Source organism: Capsicum annuum, chromosome 12 (assembly GCF_002878395.1).
Source record: "Capsicum annuum cultivar UCD-10X-F1 chromosome 12, UCD10Xv1.1, whole genome shotgun sequence".
Classification (NCBI taxonomy): domain Eukaryota; kingdom Viridiplantae; phylum Streptophyta; class Magnoliopsida; order Solanales; family Solanaceae; genus Capsicum; species Capsicum annuum.
This window is the reverse complement of record NC_061122.1, coordinates 18,508,150-18,530,432: the sequence shown is the minus strand read 5'-3', so window position 1 is coordinate 18,530,432 and position 22,283 is coordinate 18,508,150. Positions and strand designations below refer to the sequence as shown.

The 22,283-nt window shown below is 35.5% G+C and overlaps 3 protein-coding genes across 3 annotated transcripts; 2 read left to right on the top strand and 1 right to left on the bottom strand.

The window, feature by feature from the left end:
* Positions 1-675: 675 nt before the first annotated feature.
* Positions 676-5,902, top strand: LOC107849411 (pleiotropic drug resistance protein 2-like). The gene is given in 12 exon segments (XM_047400809.1): positions 676-1,331; positions 1,435-1,600; positions 1,681-1,821; positions 2,262-2,392; positions 2,856-3,188; positions 3,364-3,654; positions 3,755-3,838; positions 3,921-4,054; positions 4,238-4,465; positions 4,547-4,718; positions 4,808-5,062; positions 5,158-5,902. Coding segments are annotated over 12 exon segments (2,316 nt in total). The 5' UTR covers positions 676-1,220; the 3' UTR covers positions 5,428-5,902.
* Positions 5,903-8,720: 2,818 nt separating this feature from the next.
* Positions 8,721-16,675, top strand: LOC107851113 (pleiotropic drug resistance protein 2). The gene is made up of 21 exons (XM_047400808.1): positions 8,721-8,952; positions 9,176-9,633; positions 9,732-9,852; positions 9,946-10,034; positions 10,142-10,226; positions 10,338-10,628; positions 10,709-10,799; positions 10,925-11,825; positions 11,931-12,091; positions 12,205-12,308; positions 12,394-12,559; positions 12,644-12,727; positions 12,834-12,964; positions 13,132-13,464; positions 13,549-13,839; positions 13,942-14,025; positions 14,122-14,255; positions 14,345-14,572; positions 14,652-14,823; positions 14,910-15,164; positions 16,181-16,675. Exons 2-21 carry the CDS (start codon positions 9,248-9,250, stop codon positions 16,460-16,462), a joined length of 4,389 nt encoding a protein of 1,462 aa, XP_047256764.1. The 5' UTR covers positions 8,721-8,952; positions 9,176-9,247; the 3' UTR covers positions 16,463-16,675.
* Positions 16,676-20,305: 3,630 nt separating this feature from the next.
* Positions 20,306-21,986, bottom strand: LOC124889314 (the record flags this gene model as incomplete). The annotated part of the gene is given in 2 exon segments (XM_047400807.1): positions 20,306-20,930; positions 21,716-21,986. A coding segment is annotated over 1 exon segment (261 nt), but the record flags the coding sequence as incomplete, so codon positions are not given.
* Positions 21,987-22,283: the final 297 nt, after the last annotated feature.

Genomic DNA, 22,283 nt, shown 5'->3' with positions numbered 1-22,283 from the left:
AACCATTCATAATAAAATAAGTTGGGGATTTCGTGAAGTACATGATTAACGTAATCTTGTTCATGGTAGGAATGTATATAATCAAGATCATAATTTCATACTCTAACATCATGACATTCCAACAATATATTCATTGTACAACAATAGCATGTAAGCCATTCAAGCATGAGGTCAATAGCATGAATTCACCTTTTAGGCCATATTAATCCATACTACATATTTCTTGTTTCTCTAAAACAATTAATCAAACACCTTTCATGGACTTCAACTTATATTTCAACATAGTTTCATGATTTCACATAAAGATCCCAACTTGGGAATTATTCAACACCAACAACATGATCATCAACGTCCAACTTGCAATTTCAAGAACCCAACATAAAGTACATATGAATAATATTACAAAATAAATTAGTTTTCATGATTCTTGAGATAACTCATGGAATTAAAAACTCAATTTAACATCATCAACATGAACATAATCATCTCACCACAAAATATTCATGATACATAACTTAAAACTTGATTCTTGAGATCCATGGGTGAAAGGAATCCATGAATGAACACTATGCATACCTTAGTTCTTCATTTTACGAAGATCGGAGGAGAGAATTTCTTAAAATTAAATCCCCAATTGCAAACCCTCTTCTTGTTCTTGATAAATTTTGAGAGAAATCAAGCATATGTTGCTAAATTATGCTGAATCTCGTGTTTTTGTATATATATATATATAGAGGTGGGAAAGACTAAAATACCCCTGGAGAAAGAGAAAAAGACGCAGCTGTCCTCTGTTGTTTTCAGGCTGATAAGCTGAAGTAAGTTGATCATAACTTTTTACTCCAATGTTCAAATTGGATGAAACTAATTGTATTAGAAAGAAGACTCAAATCTCACAGTTCATTATATGTAGGAAGTTATAATAGTTTGAAGTTGACTGAAATTTTTGACCTAAAATGCGCCCGGAATGCGGGAGCATTTCAAACCAGTGAGTTAGCCACTGAAATGCACCCAAAATGCGCCCGGGATGTGTCCAATATGTACTAGGGACTTTTCCCATCGCAACGCAACTTGAAAATCTAAAAACGAAGGTCGGGAAGTCATCAAATAAATCCCTGAAGTTAGGAGGTCTAAAATGAGAGTAAGAGTTGAACTTGAACACTTAGCAAAAAAATTTTGTAAGTATTGGAATCTCTCATGGAGCTTTACGAGCTGAATTTGACATGCGATCTTTATGGGGTCTTACAATTCGACGGGCTAACTACCTTTCTCCTATGTCATATGCACAGAATGCAATTTCCATCAATGAATTTCTGGACAAAAGATGGAGTACTGTAAGTTCTACCATTATTGGTTCATAAAAAGGCAGCATACATTCGTTTGACTTTTCCATCAACATTAATTATCTTGACGTGTCCTGCCCGTTGCTCTTTGCAGCCCAACAATGACAGAAGATTTTCTCTGCCAACAGTCGGCAAGGTTCTTCTCAAGGCAAGGAGCATGCATACAGAAGACCATGTTTTCTGGCTTTGTGTTATTGCCCTATTTGCTTTCACGTTTTTGTTCAACTTTGGCTTTATCTTGGCACTAACATACCTAAACCGTAAGTCCCAGATAGTCTGCACTATTTAAAGTTATAGAATTTGGTTTTGGTTCTGATCAAGTCTTGTTAGAAAAATGCAGCACTTGGAAGTACAAAATCAGTGACTTCAGATGATGGTGGAAGCAAGGAAAAGAAGCAAACGAGTTCACCAAATGCAACTCCAATGCGTGAAGGTCAAGAATCTTGTGTTTATCGAATTCTCATGGCTACAGATAATTCTAGTGAGTCACAAGAGTCTCTTGTAGTATCTCAAGGATTTTAAAAAACTAGTTTTTCCCCTAGTTCAGCTCTAATACAGAGAACACCTTTTCATTGACTTTGTGAAGTGATGAGTATTTGACCTCAGTAAGAATCTAGTGGGAGGCCTTGATAGAATCTTAGGTTGTATGCATGAGAAAAAGATATTTAGAACAACCATGTCCTGATACGAGGTTTGTCAATCCAGATTTGAGAATTTCCTATCATTGGAATGTTATCTGCAATTAAAAAGTTCCTTAAAGGTCTGTAAACTATCTCGTAAATGTGCGATTCTGGTGGTTATATGACCATCCTTCATAAATTGCAATCAAGGTTTAGACAGTGACACTATATGGGAGATATTTAATCCTCTCTCTACTTTTACCATTTGTAAACATTCTGGCTACCTGAATGATTGTTACAGGTACAGCTATGGACGAAAGGGAAACTAACAGCTCAGGAGGTGAAGAAGCCAAGGGAAAAGGAATGGTGCTTCCTTTCCAGCCCCTGTCCCTTGTATTTAATCATATGAATTATTACATCAATATGCCAGCTGTAAGTAACATTTCTTGATATTCAAACATTAACTTTGTTATCATTCAGTTTTTACTAATTATCGACAAGAATAGATGCTTCTCAAGGAATTCATTGAGTTTGTGAATGTATATTGTGCGTCTTAAAAGTTATGTGTGTGTTCGTTATTCCACTAATCTTTAGACCTACAAAACAACTTCTCCCATTGAATGAACCTGTGATAACACGTCTTGTTTGCAAAGAACTGACTGCTTGGGCTATTCAGAATTTTCTATATGATTTGCATGATTAGTCTTATGTTCTAATGATCATTTAGATAACTAGTCAATAATATTTTCTATTAAGATTACGGCCAAAGTTCCTAAAAGAATAAGCTTTCTTGAGTTACCAGACATCATGTTGAATTCTTGAGTTAATATTACAAAGGCAAGGGAACAATGCAATATGAACTTCTGTGGCTTATACCATTGTGGTACTTTATCAGGAAATGAGACTCCAAGGAGTCGAGGAAACTCATCTCCAATTGTTACGAGGTGTTTGTGGTGCTTTCAGGCCTAGAATCCTAACGGCCTTAATGGGTGTAAGTGGTGCTGGAAAGACCACATTGATGGATGTCTTAGCAGGAAGGAAAACAGAAGGCTCCGTTGAAGGAAACATCAGTCTTTCTGGTTATCCAAAGAAGCAAATAACTTTTGCTCGCGTAAGTGGTTATTGTGAACAGAATGACATTCATTCTCCGCATGTTACTGTTTATGAGTCATTGGTATACTCAGCTTGGTTGCGTCTCTCTCCAGATGTAAAAGAACAAACACGGAAGGTGAGCTTGTTGTCTTATCCACTTACATTGATTTATCAGTGAAGTCTCTGAGCTTCTGAGTAACCTTTTTAACATTGTTATCTTCATGAAAAAGTCTATTCTATTTTCTGTAAAGACTCCGGACAGTTCTCATAGAAATGGAGGTCGATTGACTTCCATTTTTGGTCCTGTTTAGAATTTTGTTGAACAAGTAATGGAGCTTGTTGAGTTGCATCCTCTGAGAAACTCCCTAGTTGGCCTTCCAGGGGTAGATGGCGTATCAACTGAGCAGAGAAAGAGGCTAACCATAGTGGTAGAGCTTGTGGCAAATCCATCTATTATTTTCATGGATGAACCGACATCAGGACTTGATGCTAGAGCTGCAGCAATTGTGATTCGAGCTGTAAGAAACACGGTGGATACTGGGAGAACTGTTGTCTACACTATCCACCAGCCAAGCATAGATATCTTCGAAGCATTTGATGAGGTAATCAGTGCAAGCAATGTTGGATTACATAACTAGTGGATCCCCGTTTGTTTTGATGCAACGCTTCTTCTCATAATCATTTCTACTGACTCTCTTGCAGCTGTTATTGATGAAAAGAGGAGGACAAGTCATATTTGCAGGGCCACTTGGTCATCAGTCTCACCTACTGATCGAGTATTTCCAAGTGAGAATTATATCTTTATCAAATTATTGGGATGGGAGTCTATTAGAACAAATCAGCAACTAAAGAGCTGTTTTTTACCCAGTCTGTTCCAGGGGTTCCTAAAATCGAAGTGGGATATAATCCTGCTACCTGGATGCTGGAAGTCTCGAATACGGCTGTTGAGGCTCAACTTCAATTAGATTTTGCCGGCATTTATGCCAACTCTGAGTTGTATAGGTAATTTAGAAGATTGAATAGTTGAAATTCTATTTTCATCTTAGGACATTCTTGTTTTAGTACGCGAAGATGGTAATGAATCGTTCTCTCATTTTCGATTTTTCATTTGCATTACTGTAGTGGGATTTCAGAAAAATGTTTGATATGACTAATCCTTCGACCTACCTTACTCTGTATTTGCAGGAGGAATCAAGAAATTATCAAAGAACTGAGCATTCCCCCACCAGGATCCCAAGATCTTCACTTCCCCACGCAGTTCTCCCAACCGTTTTTTGAACAGTGCAAGGCTTGATTGTGAAAACAACTTTTGTCCTATTGGAGGAATCCACAGTATAATGCCATTCGGTTTGCTATGACAACAATAGTAGGAGTAATATTCGGAATCATTTTTTGGAATAAGGGGAACCAACTGTGAGTAATCTTCCTTGAGTCCAAACAATATATATGATGTCTGCCATCACTTTTTTTCTTATAGACTAATTATGATAACAGGTCCAAACAACAAGACGTGTTAAATATAGTTGGAGCTATATATGCTGCCGTTCTGTTCCTAGGTGGAACTAATACTTCAGCCGTGCAGTCTGTTGTCACTGTAGAGAGGACAGTCTTTTATCGAGAAAAAGCAGCAGGAATGTTTTCAGCACTCCCTTACGCATTTGCTCAGGTAGGAGTAGCTTCGATAAACATATTCTGTAAAATTTCCAGAAAATCAATTGGTCATTGAAAAGTAGTTCATCCTTGTGCCATATGCAGGTGGTCATAGAGACTATCTATGTCGCGATTCAAACTTTTATTTACAGCCTTATTCTGTACGCAATGATTGGATTCCAATGGACGGCTGGAAGGTTCTTTTTGTTCTACTTTTTTGTTTTCATGTGCTTCATCTACTTCACAATGTATGGAATGATGCTTGTTGCACTCACTCCGAACTACCAAATTGCTGCTATCGTACTATCTTTCTTCCTCTCCTTTTGGAACTTGTTCTCCGGTTTCCTCATTCCAAGAACGGTAAGTATAAACCAAGCACTGCATGATCAAAATAGTAATTAAAAAGAATCTTGCTATCACACATTTTTCTGATAAAATCATGATTACATATGCAGCAAATTCCGATATGGTGGAGATGGTATTATTGGGGTTCTCCAATCCCATGGACAATATATGGCCTAGTAACGTCTCAACTAGGCGACAAGAACAACCCCATTTCGATACCAGGAAGCGGCGAGATATCAATAAAGATGTATCTGAAGCAAAGCTATGGTTTTGAGTATGACTTCCTGAGAGTTGTTGCGGCAGTTCATGTAGTATGGGCAGTTTTCTTTGCCCTTATTTTTTCTTGTGGCATCAAGATGTTGAATTTCCAAAGGAGATAAGTGAAACTTGAGCTCAGAACAGAAAGTTTTGCCTATTATAAATTGTAGCTACTATGACAAATTTCAGGGTTATCCCTTCCCACCGTCTCCACAATCGTCACAGCCACCACCTATTCCACAGGCCATCGCTGGCCCAAATACGGATTGATTTGCCGCCATTTAGTCTCCTTTCTTCTCTCCCTTTTAAGAAAAAAAGATACTTTCTTGAAGTTTAGTTAATTAAAAATTGAATTTTTATGTGTAAAAAAGTTTTGATTTTTTGTTTTTGCGTTTGTTGGGCTGTTTGTGGATGTGGGATCTGGAGATTTATGTTATAAAGTTTTGATTTTTTTTTCGATTTATATAGATTTATTTGATAAAGCTCATGGGGTTTGGTTATTAGCATGAAAGATTGAATCTTAAAATCTGATTTTGAAATCTTTGTGCTGAAGTTTGTTCGCTGCCATTTAGTCTCCTTTCTTCTCTCCCGTTTAAGGAAAAAAAGATACTTTCTTGAATTTTAGTTAATTAAAAATTGAATTTTTATGTAAAAAAAAGTTTTGATTTTTGTTTTTGCGTTTGTTGGGCTGTTTGTGGATGTGGGATCTGGAGATTTATGCTATAAAGTTTTGATTTTTATATTTTTTTGTGTTATTTTTTTTTTTTTTCGATTTATATAGATTTATGTGATAAAGCTCATGTTTATGATAAATATGTGTTTGGTATATTAAGATGTGTTTTGTCAATATTTTTTTGATTTTTTGTGGGGTTTGGTTATTAGTATGAAAGATTGAATCTTAAAATCTGATTTGAAATTTTTGTGCTAAAGTTTGTTTGTTTTCAAGAGTTGCGGTCAAGTGAAGTGAATTGGCTGATCTTTTTTTTTTTTTTTTTTTTTATATTGAGACGTCTTTTGTCAATAACTCACACTATCGCTGTATTTGGTTAAAGTTTTAGGCCTCATGGAAACAGTGCTGTTGTGAGAGCTAAATTCAACTCCAATTTGCCACCGAATCTATGTTTGGTAAATTTCGATTGCAATAGCATAATTAATTTAATTCACTTTCCTTTTAGTCATGGTAACTGACCCCAGAACTGATAATTTTATCTATAAACTGTGACAATCATATCATTTGTAGTATGCAAAACCGAATTTTGGAATAGTTTCTCTGGTGCCTTTGAACTTGTTTCTCAGGTATGTATAACCTGTGATGCAATTGGACTATATGGTCTTGCTCTTTCTGCTTTTTGTTGCTTTTCATTAATTTGGTGATGTGGTACAAGTGTAAAAGCAATGGTCTCAAAGTTGCTGTTGCATCTAGTGCTGATCGGATTAAAGTTGATGCAAACTTGGCAAATTCTACAGGGTGGAAGCTCGCGTCGGGGGTGCTGTGTGATAAGAAGGTGCCGCCCAAGCTTAAAGGCAAATTCTACAGGGTGGTAGTCCGTCCGGCCTTGTTGTATGGAGCGGAGTGTTGGCCAGTTAAGAACTCCCACATCCAAAAAATGAAGGTGGCAGAAATGCGGATGTTGCGCTGGATGTGTGGGCTGACTAGAGGGGATAGAGTTCGGAATGAGACTATCCGGAAGAAGGTTGGTGTGACTTCAGTGGAGTGCAAGATGCGGGAAGCCCGATTGAGATGGTTCGGACACGTGAAGAGGAGGGGCCCGTAGGTGTGAGAGGCTAGCTTTGGATGGTTTTAGGCGGGGTAGGGGTAGGCCGAAGAAGTACTGGGGTGAGGTGATTAGGCGGGACATGGAGCAGTTACAGCTCACCGAGGACATGACCCTAGATAGGAAGGTCTGGAGGACGCGAATTAGGGCAGAGGACTAGGGCCAGTTTGGGTCGCTAGTGTAGGGAATTACTTGGTGGGGGTTTTATTCCTGTTATGATTCCGTGTTCCGTGTTCCATGTTTTATTACGAATCTGTGTGTTTTCCTCTGCTTTCCTCTGTTGTATATTACTCATGGGTGCCGTATTTATGTTATGTAATCTGCTTCTGTGCTTTACTATGTGTTTGTGTGGTATCTTGTGCCTTGAGCCGGGGGTCTATCGGAAACAGCCTTTCTACTTCTTTAGAGGTAAAGGTATGGACTGCGTACATCTTACCCCCCAGACCCCACTAGGTGGGAATACACTGGGTTTGTTGTTGTTGTTGTTGTTGTATGATAAATTTCAGATTTTGTGCTCAACTGCTCATTGAGCTCATTTCATAGTTGCACAGATATTTCTTTTGTGTGTCAAATTCTGTCCCTGGACAACCTTTGTAACATCCTTAGTCTGACACACATCTAGAGCAGCTTTTTTATAGGGTCTAAGACTAGCCATTTTATTTAAGGGCTATAAGTAAGGGCATGGGAGTAAAAGTCATCTCATGTTTTCTCACTTCTAACAATCAATCTCTTATTCATAAGCCAAATATATTATTTCTCTTCCTCGCCTTCCATTTTATAGTTCTTGATATTATCGAATAATTCTACTTCCATTACTTGTTATTATTTCTTGTTCATATGACTCAATTCTAGCAGAAAAGAAAGAAAACTCAATCAGACCTAATTCAGTTGCCTCGTAACTCTATTTTTACATATTCCAACTTAGTTTATTGCTCTATCAATTCAAGCTTTTATATGTAACGGTTCACACATTTCAACAACTAACTCATAACTTAAGTCTCAATGTCCAGCTGCTATAAGACCATGAATCAGGATTACAAGTAGATTAAAAAAAAAAAAAGAATGACATATACATACATACGACACTCAATATTTGACCTCAGTTGGCAAGAAGCACTTCAACTTTGAATATGCACATCTAAACACCTCGACTCTTCACCACTATATCAGTTGAACACTCCAAATTATGAAATGGTCATCTAGACACCTCCAAAATTTATGTGTCATGTCAACATTGGGTATCCACGAGATACTGTGGGGATGAGTTGGGAGTGTTTAGTTGCCAGTTGAGATGTCTTGATGTATGCTCTCAAAGTTGGAGTATTTACTTGCTAGTTGAGGGAGGGTTTGAGTGTATGTTTATGTATTAGGCCAAAAGAAAAAGATCACCAGTAGATTATTTTCCAAGTTCAAATTTAAAGGTGATTAAAGCAGGATGCATGCACATTAATGCATGTACATAAGTTTACCAATTTAAAACTTGAGACTTCAAATCTGTCCATAGCAGTAGAAACTTATAAATTTGAACTCTCGTTTAATTACAATCAAGAAACGACAAAAACTTGAATATGTTGGAAACTCCAAAATCTGACAAAGCATGGTATACAAAAAGTATGATTGCTTGTAAACTCTAATTTAATATACTCATTCATGGCTTTATTATCATCTACATACATAGAAACCTCCACTATATATACTTCCCAACTAAGTTCCTTCAATTCAACCCACGATTTCACCTTTCTCCTCTACAGTTGAAAGCCAGAAATATAAGCAAAAGGGAAAAACAAAACCCAAAAGCTAAAAATCCTTAGATTATAAAGTTACATTCTTTTCATTCATATTGATCCTATTTCATTCGCTGTATTTACTTATGTAAGTTCCCAGATTATTTAGTGTTTTGTTTCACTCTGATATATTCCATTGAGAAGTGGCATAGCTGCATAGACCGAAGGGCGGTCAGTTGAACACCCTTCTTCGGAAAATGATATTGTGCATATAGTTCAAAATATTACTTTTTATAGATATATATATTTTAAAACTTGAACGCCCTTGATGAAATTACTTAACACATTTTTATTTTTACATTGCTGTGTAGAACAGCATTGAGGGGAATATTCAAGAAAACTTTGGACCTGGACAGGGTGAAAAAACTCTGTAGAGGATAAGGATGGCCGCATCAATGAGGGAAAATGAGCTGGTGAGGTCTATGAGCAAAAAGGCGAGTTTTTCGTCAGCTAGCAAGAGGGGATCATGGGCTTCAGCAAGTCTTCGTGAGGCGTTTGGTGCACCGGGAGGGGATGTTTTCGTGAAAAGTGAGAGGCAAGATGATGAAGATGAACTGAAATGGGCTGCAATTGAGAGACTTCCTACTTATGACAGAATGAGGAAGGGAATCTTGAAGCGAGTTATGGACAATGGAAGAATTGTTCATGAACAAGTTGATGTAGCTCATATGGGAATGCAAGAAAAGAAGCAACTTATGGATAATATACTAAATGGTATTGATGAAGATAATGAGAGATTCCTTCTCAGGCTTAAAGATCGTATCGAAAGGTGAAAAAATAGACAAACCGCTGTTTTCAGCTTTTGAAAGAATCAAAGTTCTTATTGTTTGGAGTAAAACGTATGAGATAATTAACTTTGTCGAACAGGGTTGGGATCGATATTCCAAGAATCGAAATCAGGTTTGAGCACTTGTCAATTGAAAGAGATGCATATGTTGGCAGCAGAGCTCTTCCAACACTATGGAATTCAACCATCAACTCATTAGAGGTAGCTAAATGTGAATTTTTTTCGTAAATCTAACACATTGATCAGAAGATACTTAAGTTGGAGGATCACTCTTTGTTTTCTTATGTTTAATAGGGACTTCTTGGGCTTCTTAGGCTTTCGCCTTCTAAGAAGAAATCTGTCAAAATACTGGATGACATTTCTGGAATTGTAAAACCATCAAGGTATGAAGTGTTTGTCATAATATTTAGGCCTCCATTATAATATCTTTGACATAGTTAAGTTTCTGATATCATCGTTTTCTGTAAAAAATTTGAACTCTTTTTATTAGGATGACACTGCTTCTTGGACCTCCGGCCTCTGGAAAAACTACATTGTTGAAGGCACTTGCAGGAAAGCTGGAGGAAGATCTTAGGGTGTGTCATTTTCTTTCAGACAGATCATTCTTGGTGTTGTTGTAATGAAAAAACCGATAATCTTGTTAAAACTTGACATTCTTGAACTTTTTTCCTTTTGAATGAATGTAGGTAAAGGGGAAGGTCACCCACTGTGGTCATGAACTTAAAGAGTTCATTCCTCAGAGAACTTGTGCTTATATCTGCCAGCATGATCTTCATCATGGTGAGATGACAGTAAGAGAGACACTGGATTTCTCGGGGCGCTGCTTTGGAGTTGGTGCCAGATATGAACTGCTAGCTGAGCTCTCGAGACGAGAAAAACAGTCAGGAATTAAACCAGACCCTGTGATAGATGCATTCATGAAAGCCATATCAGTTGCTGGGCAAAAGACCAATTTGGTCACTGACTCTATTCTTAAGGTCTGCTTTCCCTCCTAAAATTTGAAGCTCTGTTTTTTTTTCACTTATGTTAAGGTGACTAACAAGTTCTTTTGTACCAGATACTTGGACTGGATATTTGTTCTGATACAATGGTAGGTGATGAAATGAGAAGGGGTATTTCTGGTGGACAAAAGAAGCGTGTAACTACAGGTATATGATGAGTTAAACTAGCCAAGGTCTAAAGTTGGTTTTGGTTATTCTATTCTCAAGAAAGATCATTACCAAATTCAAATGTGATAACACATGCTTAAAGGTTGTTAATGGATATGATGCAGGGGAAATGTTGGTTGGGCCTGCAAAAGTTTTCTTGATGGATGAAATCTCGACTGGCCTTGACAGTTCAACAACATTTCAAATAGTCAAATATATGAGACAGATGGTTCATATTATGAATGTGACCATGATAATCTCCCTACTTCAGCCAGCCCCTGAAACCTTTGATCTATTTGATGAGATCATCTTGCTTTCAGAAGGGCAAATTGTCTACCAAGGTCCACGTGAAAACATTCTAGAGTTTTTCGAGAGTGTTGGATTTAAATGTCCTCAAAGGAAAGGAGTTGCAGATTTTCTTCAAGAGGTTACTTCCAAGAATGATCAAGAGCAATACTGGTCCAAAAAGAATGTTCCCTATTGGTTTGTGTCAGTACGTGACTTCGTTGAGCATTTCAAATCCTTCCATATAGGGCTAAAGCTTTTCAGTGAAGTTCAAGTTCCTTATGACAGAAGTAGAACACACCCTGCAGCATTGGTGAAAGAAAAGTATGGTATCTCTAACAAAGAACTCTTCAAGGCATGCTTGTCGAGGGAGTGGTTGTTGATGAAACGTAACTCCTTCGTCTACATTTTCAAGACTGTCCAGATCACCATCATGGCTATTTTTACATTTACCGTATTCTTTAGAACGAAAATGAAGCACGGTGAAGCAGGAGACGGAGGAAAATTTTATGGCGCTCTGTTTTTCAGCCTTCTAAATGTGATGTTCAATGGCATGGCTGAGCTTGCAATGACTATTTTCAGACTACCAGTCTTCTTTAAACAAAGAGATGCTTTATTTTACCCAGCATGGGCTTTTGCTCTTCCAATTTGGCTCCTTAGGATCCCCATCTCACTGATGGAGTCAGGAATATGGATCCTCCTCACATACTACACTGTTGGATTTGCACCTGCAGCTGATAGGTATGTCCACTATAGCCTATAATATTCCAAGTTATGATACAGCAACAGATCCTAGCTTACATTCGGCAACTTTCAAATTCGCTAACAACTTCATCAACTTAATAGGTTTTTCCGGCAGTATTTGGCCTATGTTGGAATTCACCAGATGGCGTTGGGACTCTTCCGTTTCATTGCAGCCCTTGGAAGAACACAAGTTGTGGCCAATACTCTTGGTACCTTCACATTGTTGTCAGTTTTTGTCCTTGGTGGATTTATCATCGCCAAAGGTTAGCAACTGAAACTAGATATATTAGCTAATGAAGTGAGACTAGTTAATCATTTCAAGATTGAAACTCCATCGTACTGTGATTCTGATATATGTAAGTGGTTATTACAACAGATGACCTCCAACCTTGGATGAAATGGGCATATTACCTTTCCCCCATGTCATACGGGCAGAATGCAATAGTTCTTGTTGAATTTCTTGATAAAAGATGGAACAAGGTAAATGAGCTTGTATTTACATCTTCGATATTCATTGTTTCTTTCTTATCTTTAGATAATCTAAGAATATCTTACTCTCTTCCAGCCCAATGTGGATCCAACCTTTCCAGGAAAAACAGTTGGAATAGAGCTTCTTAAAGCCAGAGGGATGTTTACAGAGGACATTTGGTACTGGATTTGTGTCATTGCACTATTCGCGTTCTCATTGTTTTTCAACCTCTGCTTCGTTGCAGCACTCACATACCTAAAACGTAAGACATGATACGTGATAGTGAATTTCTTCCTTTGCTGGACACAAGCTTCACTTTTGACCACCTTTTAAAACTTGATTGCAGCTCTTGGAGATACTAAATCTATTACGGTGAATGAAGAAGACAGTCAAAACAAGGAAAAGAAGATGAAAGTAATACCGGATGAAGGTTCAAGATTAAGAACATCTTTTTTGTTTTCATGAATTTGAATTATATATAAATGAATGCCGTTGATGTGCCACCAGCTGCTTATTTATCTGTTCTGATGTATCAGGAAAGAACACTTCGGGAGATGTAAATTCAAATGGTGCAGCCAGTGCAACCAACAAGAAGGGCATGGTGCTGCCCTTCCAGCCTTTGTCCCTTTCATTTGAGCATGTGAATTACTATGTTGATATGCCTGCTGTAAGCTGTTCTCTACTTCTAATGGTTTACTATGATTATAAAAAGAATATCTGAATCAGATGTTGCATGTATAGTTTTGTTTGCCACCTCTTTGATAAGTCCTCCATCCAGTGTTGCTTATATATAATCAAAATTCCTTACTGGTCAACGAATGATCTCCGAATCAGGAAATGAAGAGTCAAGGAATTGAAGAAACGCGACTCCAGCTACTACGAGATGTTAGTGGTGCTTTTAGACCAGGTGTGCTAACAGCATTAATGGGTGTGAGTGGTGCTGGAAAGACTACTTTGATGGATGTTTTAGCCGGAAGAAAAACCGGGGGATACATTGAAGGGAATATCTGTGTTTCTGGGTATCCAAAGATCCAAGAGACATTCGCTAGAGTTAGTGGCTACTGTGAACAAAATGACATTCATTCTCCACATGTTACTGTTTATGAATCTCTTCTATACTCTGCGTGGTTGCGTCTTCCTTCTGATGTCAACAAGGAAACTCGAATGGTATAGCTTTCTCCTCTTATTTTGCCCACAAGATTTACTTTTCATCCACTGAGAAATCATTGACAGTCCTCTTGTTTTGTCCAGATGTTTGTGGAGGAAGTTATGGAGTTGGTTGAGCTTACATCGTTGAGAGGATCACTAGTTGGCCTTCCTGGAGTTGATGGATTATCAACTGAACAAAGAAAGCGGCTAACTATAGCCGTGGAGTTGGTTGCCAATCCTTCCATCATCTTCATGGATGAGCCTACATCCGGTCTGGATGCTCGAGCTGCTGCAATTGTCATGAGAGCTGTAAGGAACACTGTGGATACCGGGAGAACTGTAGTTTGCACAATTCATCAACCAAGTATCGACATATTTGAATCATTCGATGAGGTACTAATTCCTTGAATCCAATCCAACATCTACAACTAGTTCATACAATCATCAACTTGAACTTGGATGTATCATGACTATACAATGCCACTATCTGTGCAGTTATTCTTGATGAAGAGAGGAGGACAAGTCATTTATGCTGGAACCCTCGGTCGCAATTCTCAACACTTGACAGAGTATTTTGAAGTAAGATGATTAAAAAGATTTTGTACAATAGCTACCATTCTATTATAAGTCCTCTAGAATCATGCAAATAATCTTTTATATACCAACTGTTTTCAGTCTGTTCCCGGGGTTAGCAAGATCAAAGATGGATATAATCCTGCTACTTGGATGCTTGAGGTCAGTGCTGCATCTGTTGAATCTCAGCTCAGCATAGACTTTGCAGAAACTTTTGCCAATTCTGATCTGTATAGGTACGAGAAACAATCAAATTGATCAATTAACATTATTCGTCATTCTATTCCCTACATCCACGTTTTGAGCATACTAAATCTTATATCAGGAGAAATGAGGAACTAATTAAGAAACTAAGTAATCCAGCACAAGGGTCCAAGGACCTGTACTTCCCTACTAAGTACTCTCAGCCACTGTTGACTCAATTCAAGGCATGTTTCTGGAAACAACATTGGTCTTATTGGAGGAATCCACAGTACAATGTCATCAGATTTTTCATGACAACGGTCATTGGAATTATATTTGGCGTTATTTTTTGGGACAAAGGAGGAAAATTGTGAGTCACTATACCGAGCTTCAAACTTTTTTCCCCCTTGAAACAGATAAAATCATAAACGAACTATTCTTTCCATCAGCGAAAAACAGCAGGACCTTTCAAATCTTATGGGAGCAATGTATGCTGCTGTTCTATTTCTTGGAGGAACAAACACTTCGGCTGTGCAATCTGTTGTGGCCATCGAAAGAACAGTGTTCTATCGCGAAAGAGCAGCAGGGATGTTTTCAGCCTTGCCATATGCTTTTGCTCAGGTATATGAACTGAAAATCTAGTCTAACCGGATTGTAAAGCATCGATTACGTCAAACAAATCGAGTTTATTGTCTGTTCCTTGACAGGTGACTGTTGAAACAATCTATGTCGGGATCCAAACATTCCTTTACAGCCTAATCCTTTACTCAATGATTGGATTCGAGTGGCAAGCTGGCAAGTTCTTCTGGTTCTACTACTACGTGTTCATGTGCTTCGTCTACTTCACACTCTATGGAATGATGCTTGTAGCCCTCACTCCAAATTACCAGATAGCAGCAATTGTCATGTCTTTCTTCCTCAGCTTTTGGAACCTCTTCTCTGGTTTCCTCATTCCTAGGATGGTAAGGGAAATCTTGATATTCCACAATTGTTCTTCTTTTCACAAACTCTTAAATATAATGTTTGACATCTTATACTATGAGCATGTTTGGCTAAGTTTATAAAAACTGACTTATCTGCGCGTTTGGTGAACACTAAAAGTTGTTATAAGCCAAACGCTGTCATAAGTTGATCACCTCCAACTCATAGCTTTACAACTTATAAGCAGGGTTGGCTCGACCATAACGCCACTAAAAAAATTGATTAGGGCCTAAACTTTTTGGGGGCCCTAGTTTTTTTTCTAAAAATATGTTCTAAATGTATAATCTTTTAAAAAAAATTATGTATTATTTAATTTCAAGAAAATTTTGGGGGAATTATAAAATAACTTTTGGAGGCCCATTTTCAATAGTTACTAAAAGTAAAGTTAGTTGTTTAGAATTTTTTTTCCTTTTAACTTAAGCTAAAAGATAGTTCATTGATAGTATACTCGCACGCATGTTTAACGATAATATCTATATGATTGTAAATATTTCTACTAATTAACAATGGGATGCTCGTATGGTGCACGAAATACACATAAGATGTACATGCATAGCACAAGATGCACATGTAACATACGAGATACATGTGTAATGCACACAAAAGCTAATTTTATTAAATATACTTAAAATCACTTATTATGATTTGACTTTAAGCCACCGAATTCGTTGTTACCCCTGCTTATAAGCAATTTTGGTTTGACCAAACTTTTTACAATTTAATCCTAATATTTTTGTGGTATGTGAAATATTCTTCCTAAAACATAAATTTTAATTATATCTTTGTTCTATTTTCGTCATTTGCTCCTATTATGTAAAAGTACTTCAAATTTATATACTATTGTAAATATCTGTAAGGTCATTTCAGTCATTTTTACACCGGACATAGTAATTGCATATTATCAGCTTCAGAATTAAAATCCAAACATATAACTGCTTATTTATCAGCACTTGATACTTATCAGCTAACTCGAACGGGCTCTACATGTATATTGCAGCAAATTCCAATATGGTGGAGGTGGTACTACTGGGGTTCACCAGTTGCATGGACAATATATGGTCTTATTGCATCTCAATTAGGAGACAAAACAGAAAAAGTTCATATTCCTAGCCATGATGGTACTCCTATTTATATTGAACTGAAGGACTACCTCAAACAATATTTGGATTATGATTTTGACTTTCTTGGAGCTGTTGCTGCTGCCCATCTTGCTTGGGTGCTTCTATTCTTCTTTGTTTTTGTCTATGCTATCAGGGTCCTCAACTTCCAAAAGAGATAATAAAAGCCAACAAAATAACCAACATGTTGTATTGTTCTTGTTATATATTGCTTTCTTTAGGATAATTCAAGGGAAATAATATATGTAGCATGTATAATCTATTTTTTTTGTTCTCCAGAATTGTAAAGTTTCAATTTCATTTTTCCCAAGTTGTATCAATTGATGTTCTTTTTATGAAATAAATATGAAATAAAATAACGTTGATCAATTAAGTACTGGTTTGCACCCTTTTTTCTTCTTATTTTATTTACTGTTGTTTGATAAGTAAGCAGAAAATATTATCTAAAAGCATTTATATATACTAGAAGTTGGACACGTATGTTGCACGTACGTCTCTTTATGAATATTTAAACATTCTAAACCTCACAAATATTCGTAAAACTTCTATGTCAGATGTGGAAAAAGCAAATTCAATTAGCAAAAACCGTGAACTAAATATTAACTGCTATATATGTCATCTTTTTGTTAAAACAAAATTTATATTTTCATCAAACTTTATATAAAGGAAAATATAATAACTAAACCATGCTGGCTTTATTTGACTGTCCCGATATCGGTATCATTTCTTATTTGTTATATTTAGTTTAAAAACATTATTTAGAGGGGTGGGAGTTGGGGTGGGGAGAAATACACGAAATTGCATGTCATAGACCCAATTATAGGTGGTTTTAGATATTTGACCTCAATAAGAAATATCTTTAAAAAATAACCTTCCTTACTTTTTAATTATAATACAAGTATCATTTCGCCCCTCTACACCTCAAATATATTTTTTAAACTTTCAATACTTATTTGTCTCTCAAATTTTATTTTTTTTTTTCTTTAATTTTATTATTCTATTTTTTATTATTTTCACTTTTTTATTTTTTTTCTTTAATTTTATTATTCTATTTTTTGTTATTTTTACTTTTTATTTTTTTCTTTAATTTTATTTTCATGTTTTAATTCATTTGTCTCAACCGTTTTTTTTCTCAAGCATTATCTATTTCTTTTTTTTTTCCTTTTTTAATTCATTTGTCTTTAATCTTTATTTTTCTTTTATTTTTGATTTTTATCTGTTCTCTTTTTTTTCCCCTTATTTTTCTCAAACTTTATTTTTATTTTTCCTCTCATTTTTTATTTTCTCAAACTTTTTTATTCTTTGCTTTTTTCTTAATCATTATTTTTTTCTTGCCTCTTTTTTTCTCACTCTTTTTTTTTATTTCTCTATTTTGTTTGATCGTTTTTTTCTTTTTTCAGTTTTCTTTTTTCCCTCATTTTCCTCAAACTTTATTTTTATTTTTCCTCTCATTTTTATTTTTCTCAATTTTTTTAATTCTTCAATTTTTTCTTGATCTTTATTTTTTTCTTTTCTTTTTTTCTCAATCTTTTTTTATTTCTCTATTTTGTTTGATCGCTTTTTTTTCCTCAACTTCTATTATATTTTGCTAATAAATAAAAAAATGGATAATCCGCAAAGGTGTCTTCTTTTTTTGACATCAAAGCAAATTTAAGGGCATGAATTGTTGTTACTGAGTTCTTTGAAAACTCTTGAGATAAGTCGTGTCTCTAAGGCGAGAGTTGTAGAATATGTCATAAATAAAGGCATGATGTGGTAGTGTCAACTCTTGCCCGTGGGGCATAGTTTGTAGTTTGAAAGTCTTTGAGTTAAGTCTTGCCTCTAAGGCAAGAGTCGTAGAACATCTCATAAATAAAGACATAACGTGGTTGAGTCAATTTTTGCCCGTGGGGCATAATTTGTAGTTTGACAATCCTTGAGTTAAGTTTTGTCACTAAGGCAATAGTTGTAGAACATCTCATAAATAAAAATATAATGTGGTAGAGTCAACTTTTGGCCGTGGGGCATAATTTGTAGTTTGAAAGTCCTTGAGCTAATTAAATCTTGCCTCTAAGGCAAGAGTTGTAGAACATCTCATAAATGAAAACATAACATGGTAGTGTAACTCTTGTCCGTGGGGCATAATTTATTGTTTGAAAGTCCTTGAGTTAAGTCTTGCCTCTAAGGCATAGTTGTAGAACATCTCATAAATAAAAACATAATGTGGTAGAGTCAACTCTTGCTCGTGGGGTATAATTTATTGTTTGAAAGTCCCTAAGCTAAGTCTTTCCTATAAGGTAAGAGTTATAAAATATCTCATAAATCAAAATACAATATGGTTGTATCGACTCTTGCCCATGAAACATAACTTCTTGTTTGAAAGTCATAAGTGTTGCCTTTACAATGTAGTAGTGTCAACTCTTACTCATGAAGCGTAGCTTATTGTTCGAAAGTCGTAAGTCTTGCCTTTATAATGTGATAGTGTCGACTCTTGCTCATGAGATGTAACTTAATGGAAGAAATCGAAGAAAAGAACAAAAATAATAAAAAAAAAAAGGAAGAAAAGGAAGAAAAATATTAAAAAAATAAAAATCAAAAAAAATGTAGAAGTTGAGAGAGAATAGGAAAAAAATAAAGGTTGATAAAAAAAGAAAAAAAGATTAAATAAAAATAAAGGTCGAGAAAATTTTTTTAAAAAATCAAAGAAAAATAAAAAAAAATATTTTAAAAGTAGACGTTGAAAGGTGTAAAGAGAAAAAAAGTAAGGGTTGAAAAAAAATTAAAAAAGGGTTGAAAAAAATTAAAAAGAACAAAAAAAAGGAGGAAAGAAAAAATAAAAAATAAAAAAATATAAAAGAAAAAAGAAAAGAAAGAAGTTGAGAGGAAAAAAGTAAGGGTTGAGAAAATTAAAAATAAAAAGAGAAAAGAAAAAATAAAAATCAAAGTAAAATTAAAAAGAGAAAAAAAAAATTGAAATATATAAATATGGAGTTGTTATCCATTATGAGGATCATTTGTATAATTTACTCCATTGATCAAGGACAATTTTGTCTAAAAAAAATTAGTTAATAGGTAAAGACTTTTAAAAAAAACTTTTTATTTGGGGTTAAAATTTGAAAATCACCCCAATTTAGGTTTATTTTTTAGATTCACCCGGAGGAATAACATATGTATGGAACATAACATATAATGAAGAGAAAATAATTTACATATAATGAAAAAATTCACATAGAATCATAACATATTAATAGAAAGGTGAGACAAATACTTATTCACATAGGAATATATGGAACATTCAGTACTAAAAAGTCTTGTTTTAGCCATGTGATTTAGTGAGGGACGTCCCTCACTAATGAAGATTTAGTGAGGGCAGCCATCACTACAAGGTATCTTGCTAATTTGAGTCTTGCTAATTATTTGTGAGGGAGGCCCTCGCAAAGTACCAACGGACTCCAACACTTATCCATCGCTATTTTGATCTCACAATTTTTCAAAAAAAATATAATGTAGTGTGGGAAGTCCCTTACTATATTAAAAATATATATTATATTAATTTATAATTTAGTGAGGGATGACCCTTGCTATAGTAAAAATATATATAATATCAATTTATTATTTAGTGAGGAACCTCCCTTGCTATATTAAAAATATATATAATATTTATTTATTATTTAGTGAGGGATGACCCTTGCTATATTTAAAATATATATAATATTAATTTATTATTTAGTGAGAGATGTCCCTTGCTATATTAAAAATATATATAATATAAATTTATTATTTAGTGAGGGACTACCCTTGGTATGAAAAAATTAATTAAAAATTATAAATTTATATACACTAAGGGATATACCTTGCTAAGTTAAATTAAAAAATAATTTGATAGTTTCAATATTTTGAGAGATATCCCTCCCTAAATTCCTTGCTAATTTGATATTATTTTTAACATTTTACTGCACCAAAATTAAATATTTCAATAGAAAATCAACGTACAACTAATAACAACAAGCAAAACAATAAGAAAATGCTTCCGAAACAATTCAAACATTAAAATTAAGCAACCAAACTTCACACATATTCATCCAACTTAAATAATATCCAAACAAGTATAAAAAAAGTATGCAAACAAGTAGCAAAATACATTGTTTCAAACTCTCCAAATTATCAGAATCCAAAACTAAAACACTACCTAATAATCCATTTCATCCTCTCCATCATCCTCATCCTCATCCTCTTCGCCATCATCATCAGAGCTAGGGGGCGGAGAACGAGGAAGCTTGATTAACGTATTTACTTGAGCCTTGAGTTCTTGGACGTCTGACTCAAGTGTCGTGCTACGTCGCTCCTCATCCATCCTTCTTTTTCATTCCTCCTCGTATTTCCTAGCAAGCTCTCGAACTTCCTGTTGCGTCTCCTCAAGCTGCTCATCTAGCATGGTGGCAGAGCCCCCTATACTTTGCATTGCAATCCACACTGAAGGCGATGAAAGTTCTTCTCGGAGCAAAGACCGTATGCCCTTCCCTTATACACGCCACCAACTACATCCAGCCAGCAGGAGAGAGTTTCCTCCTCTGATAGCATGATTGGATTGCCTTGATCATCTATCGGCCGATTCTTTTTTAGCTCTTCAATTGCTTGAATATATCGATTCTACATTAAAAGTAAGATTAGTATATAATAAATGGTATAAAATAAATTATAAGTAAGACTTAAACTACTTTTGAGTTTGAAAGTACAACAAAAATGGAGTTATCCAAATTTTATGTATTTTTGGCAATGGTGTCTTTCTTGTTTCTTGTCCCAGTAGTTCGTGGTTGGGGACTTGATAGCCATTAATCTATTTGCAACATTTCTTAGTCAAGAATGAACCTAAAAGTAAAAGAAAAAAGATGATCTTAATATCCTAGAAAGAAAAAATAGCCAACTGTTGGAAGGTCAAGTCGAACTTGATAACTTAGGCTACATATTGGTCGAGGGCACAACAAGTACATCTATGGAAGGTGTATTTGCAACTGGAGATGTGCAGGTTCTTCCAACAATTTATTATTTTATTTCTGCTATGCCTAAACATCTTATTATGGAATACACTTCAACGTGGAGTCTATTTGGCTGCTACACTTAACCGTATATTCAAATGACAACATGTTGTAATCTCAGAAAACATCTACTACATTATCTCTTGAGTTAAAACATTATTGTATTTTAATAATCTTCAACGTAAAAAATAAAAAGTAAAGATTTGAACTTACGTAGGTGTCCTCTACCCATGTCTCAACCCAAACTTCTTTTCCATCTTTAAGTTTCATATGGGTCTTCTTCCATACCTCTTCACGAGTGGTTGGTCTACTAAGAGATGCTTTTTGCAGATGAAATAAACACAGTGAACCATAAGTGGATTAAATAATTTATTACCATATAAATGTATAAATAATTACCAATTTCCTCTTAGCTGTCCCCATAGACACCGAACCACACGTGTGCAATGAGCCACCCTTCTTGGACTTTCGAGCTGCCTTTGTCTGGTTGCTCTTGTTTTGAAATTCCGGAGACTGCCAGTATACAATCCCAATAATATGACCCAAGCCATCCAGGCCGCCGTCCGTTACTTCGAGCTTTAGAAAACATGCATGACAATAGAGAAGATGCCGTCTTCTTAAAATTACTTTGAATAATCCGATCCTCGTAAAGACTCCATGTACAACTTTTCTGCAAATAAAATATACAGCTTTGAGAGTTCAAGTAATTCAATATGTATGTCAAAAGTTACACTCATTACTCAATGTTCTTGTTCTGAAGTCTGCACTAAAAAAGTTATATTTATAGTGGTTGCTTGCAATATACTTTGTAGGTTAGTTGTCCTACTGGACTATATTTAGTCCCATGTGATAAGGGCCATTTCACATGGTTTTGCAGCATGCTCATATTGCTTATCAACAAATTAAAATACACAACATAACCAATAATTTCCCTGGAAATGACTAATATAATGAGCCCACTATTCCT

Excerpts from the sequence above, each read along its gene's own strand:
- LOC107851113 (XM_047400808.1), top strand. The coding sequence starts at position 9,248 with ATGGCCGCATCAATGAGGGAAAATGAGCTGGTGAGGTCTATGAGCAAA. Across the intron at positions 10,035-10,141 it reads GGAATTGTAAAACCATCAAG|GATGACACTGCTTCTTGGAC; the intron begins GTATGAAGTGTT and ends TCTTTTTATTAG. Across the intron at positions 10,629-10,708 it reads TCACTGACTCTATTCTTAAG|ATACTTGGACTGGATATTTG; the intron begins GTCTGCTTTCCC and ends CTTTTGTACCAG.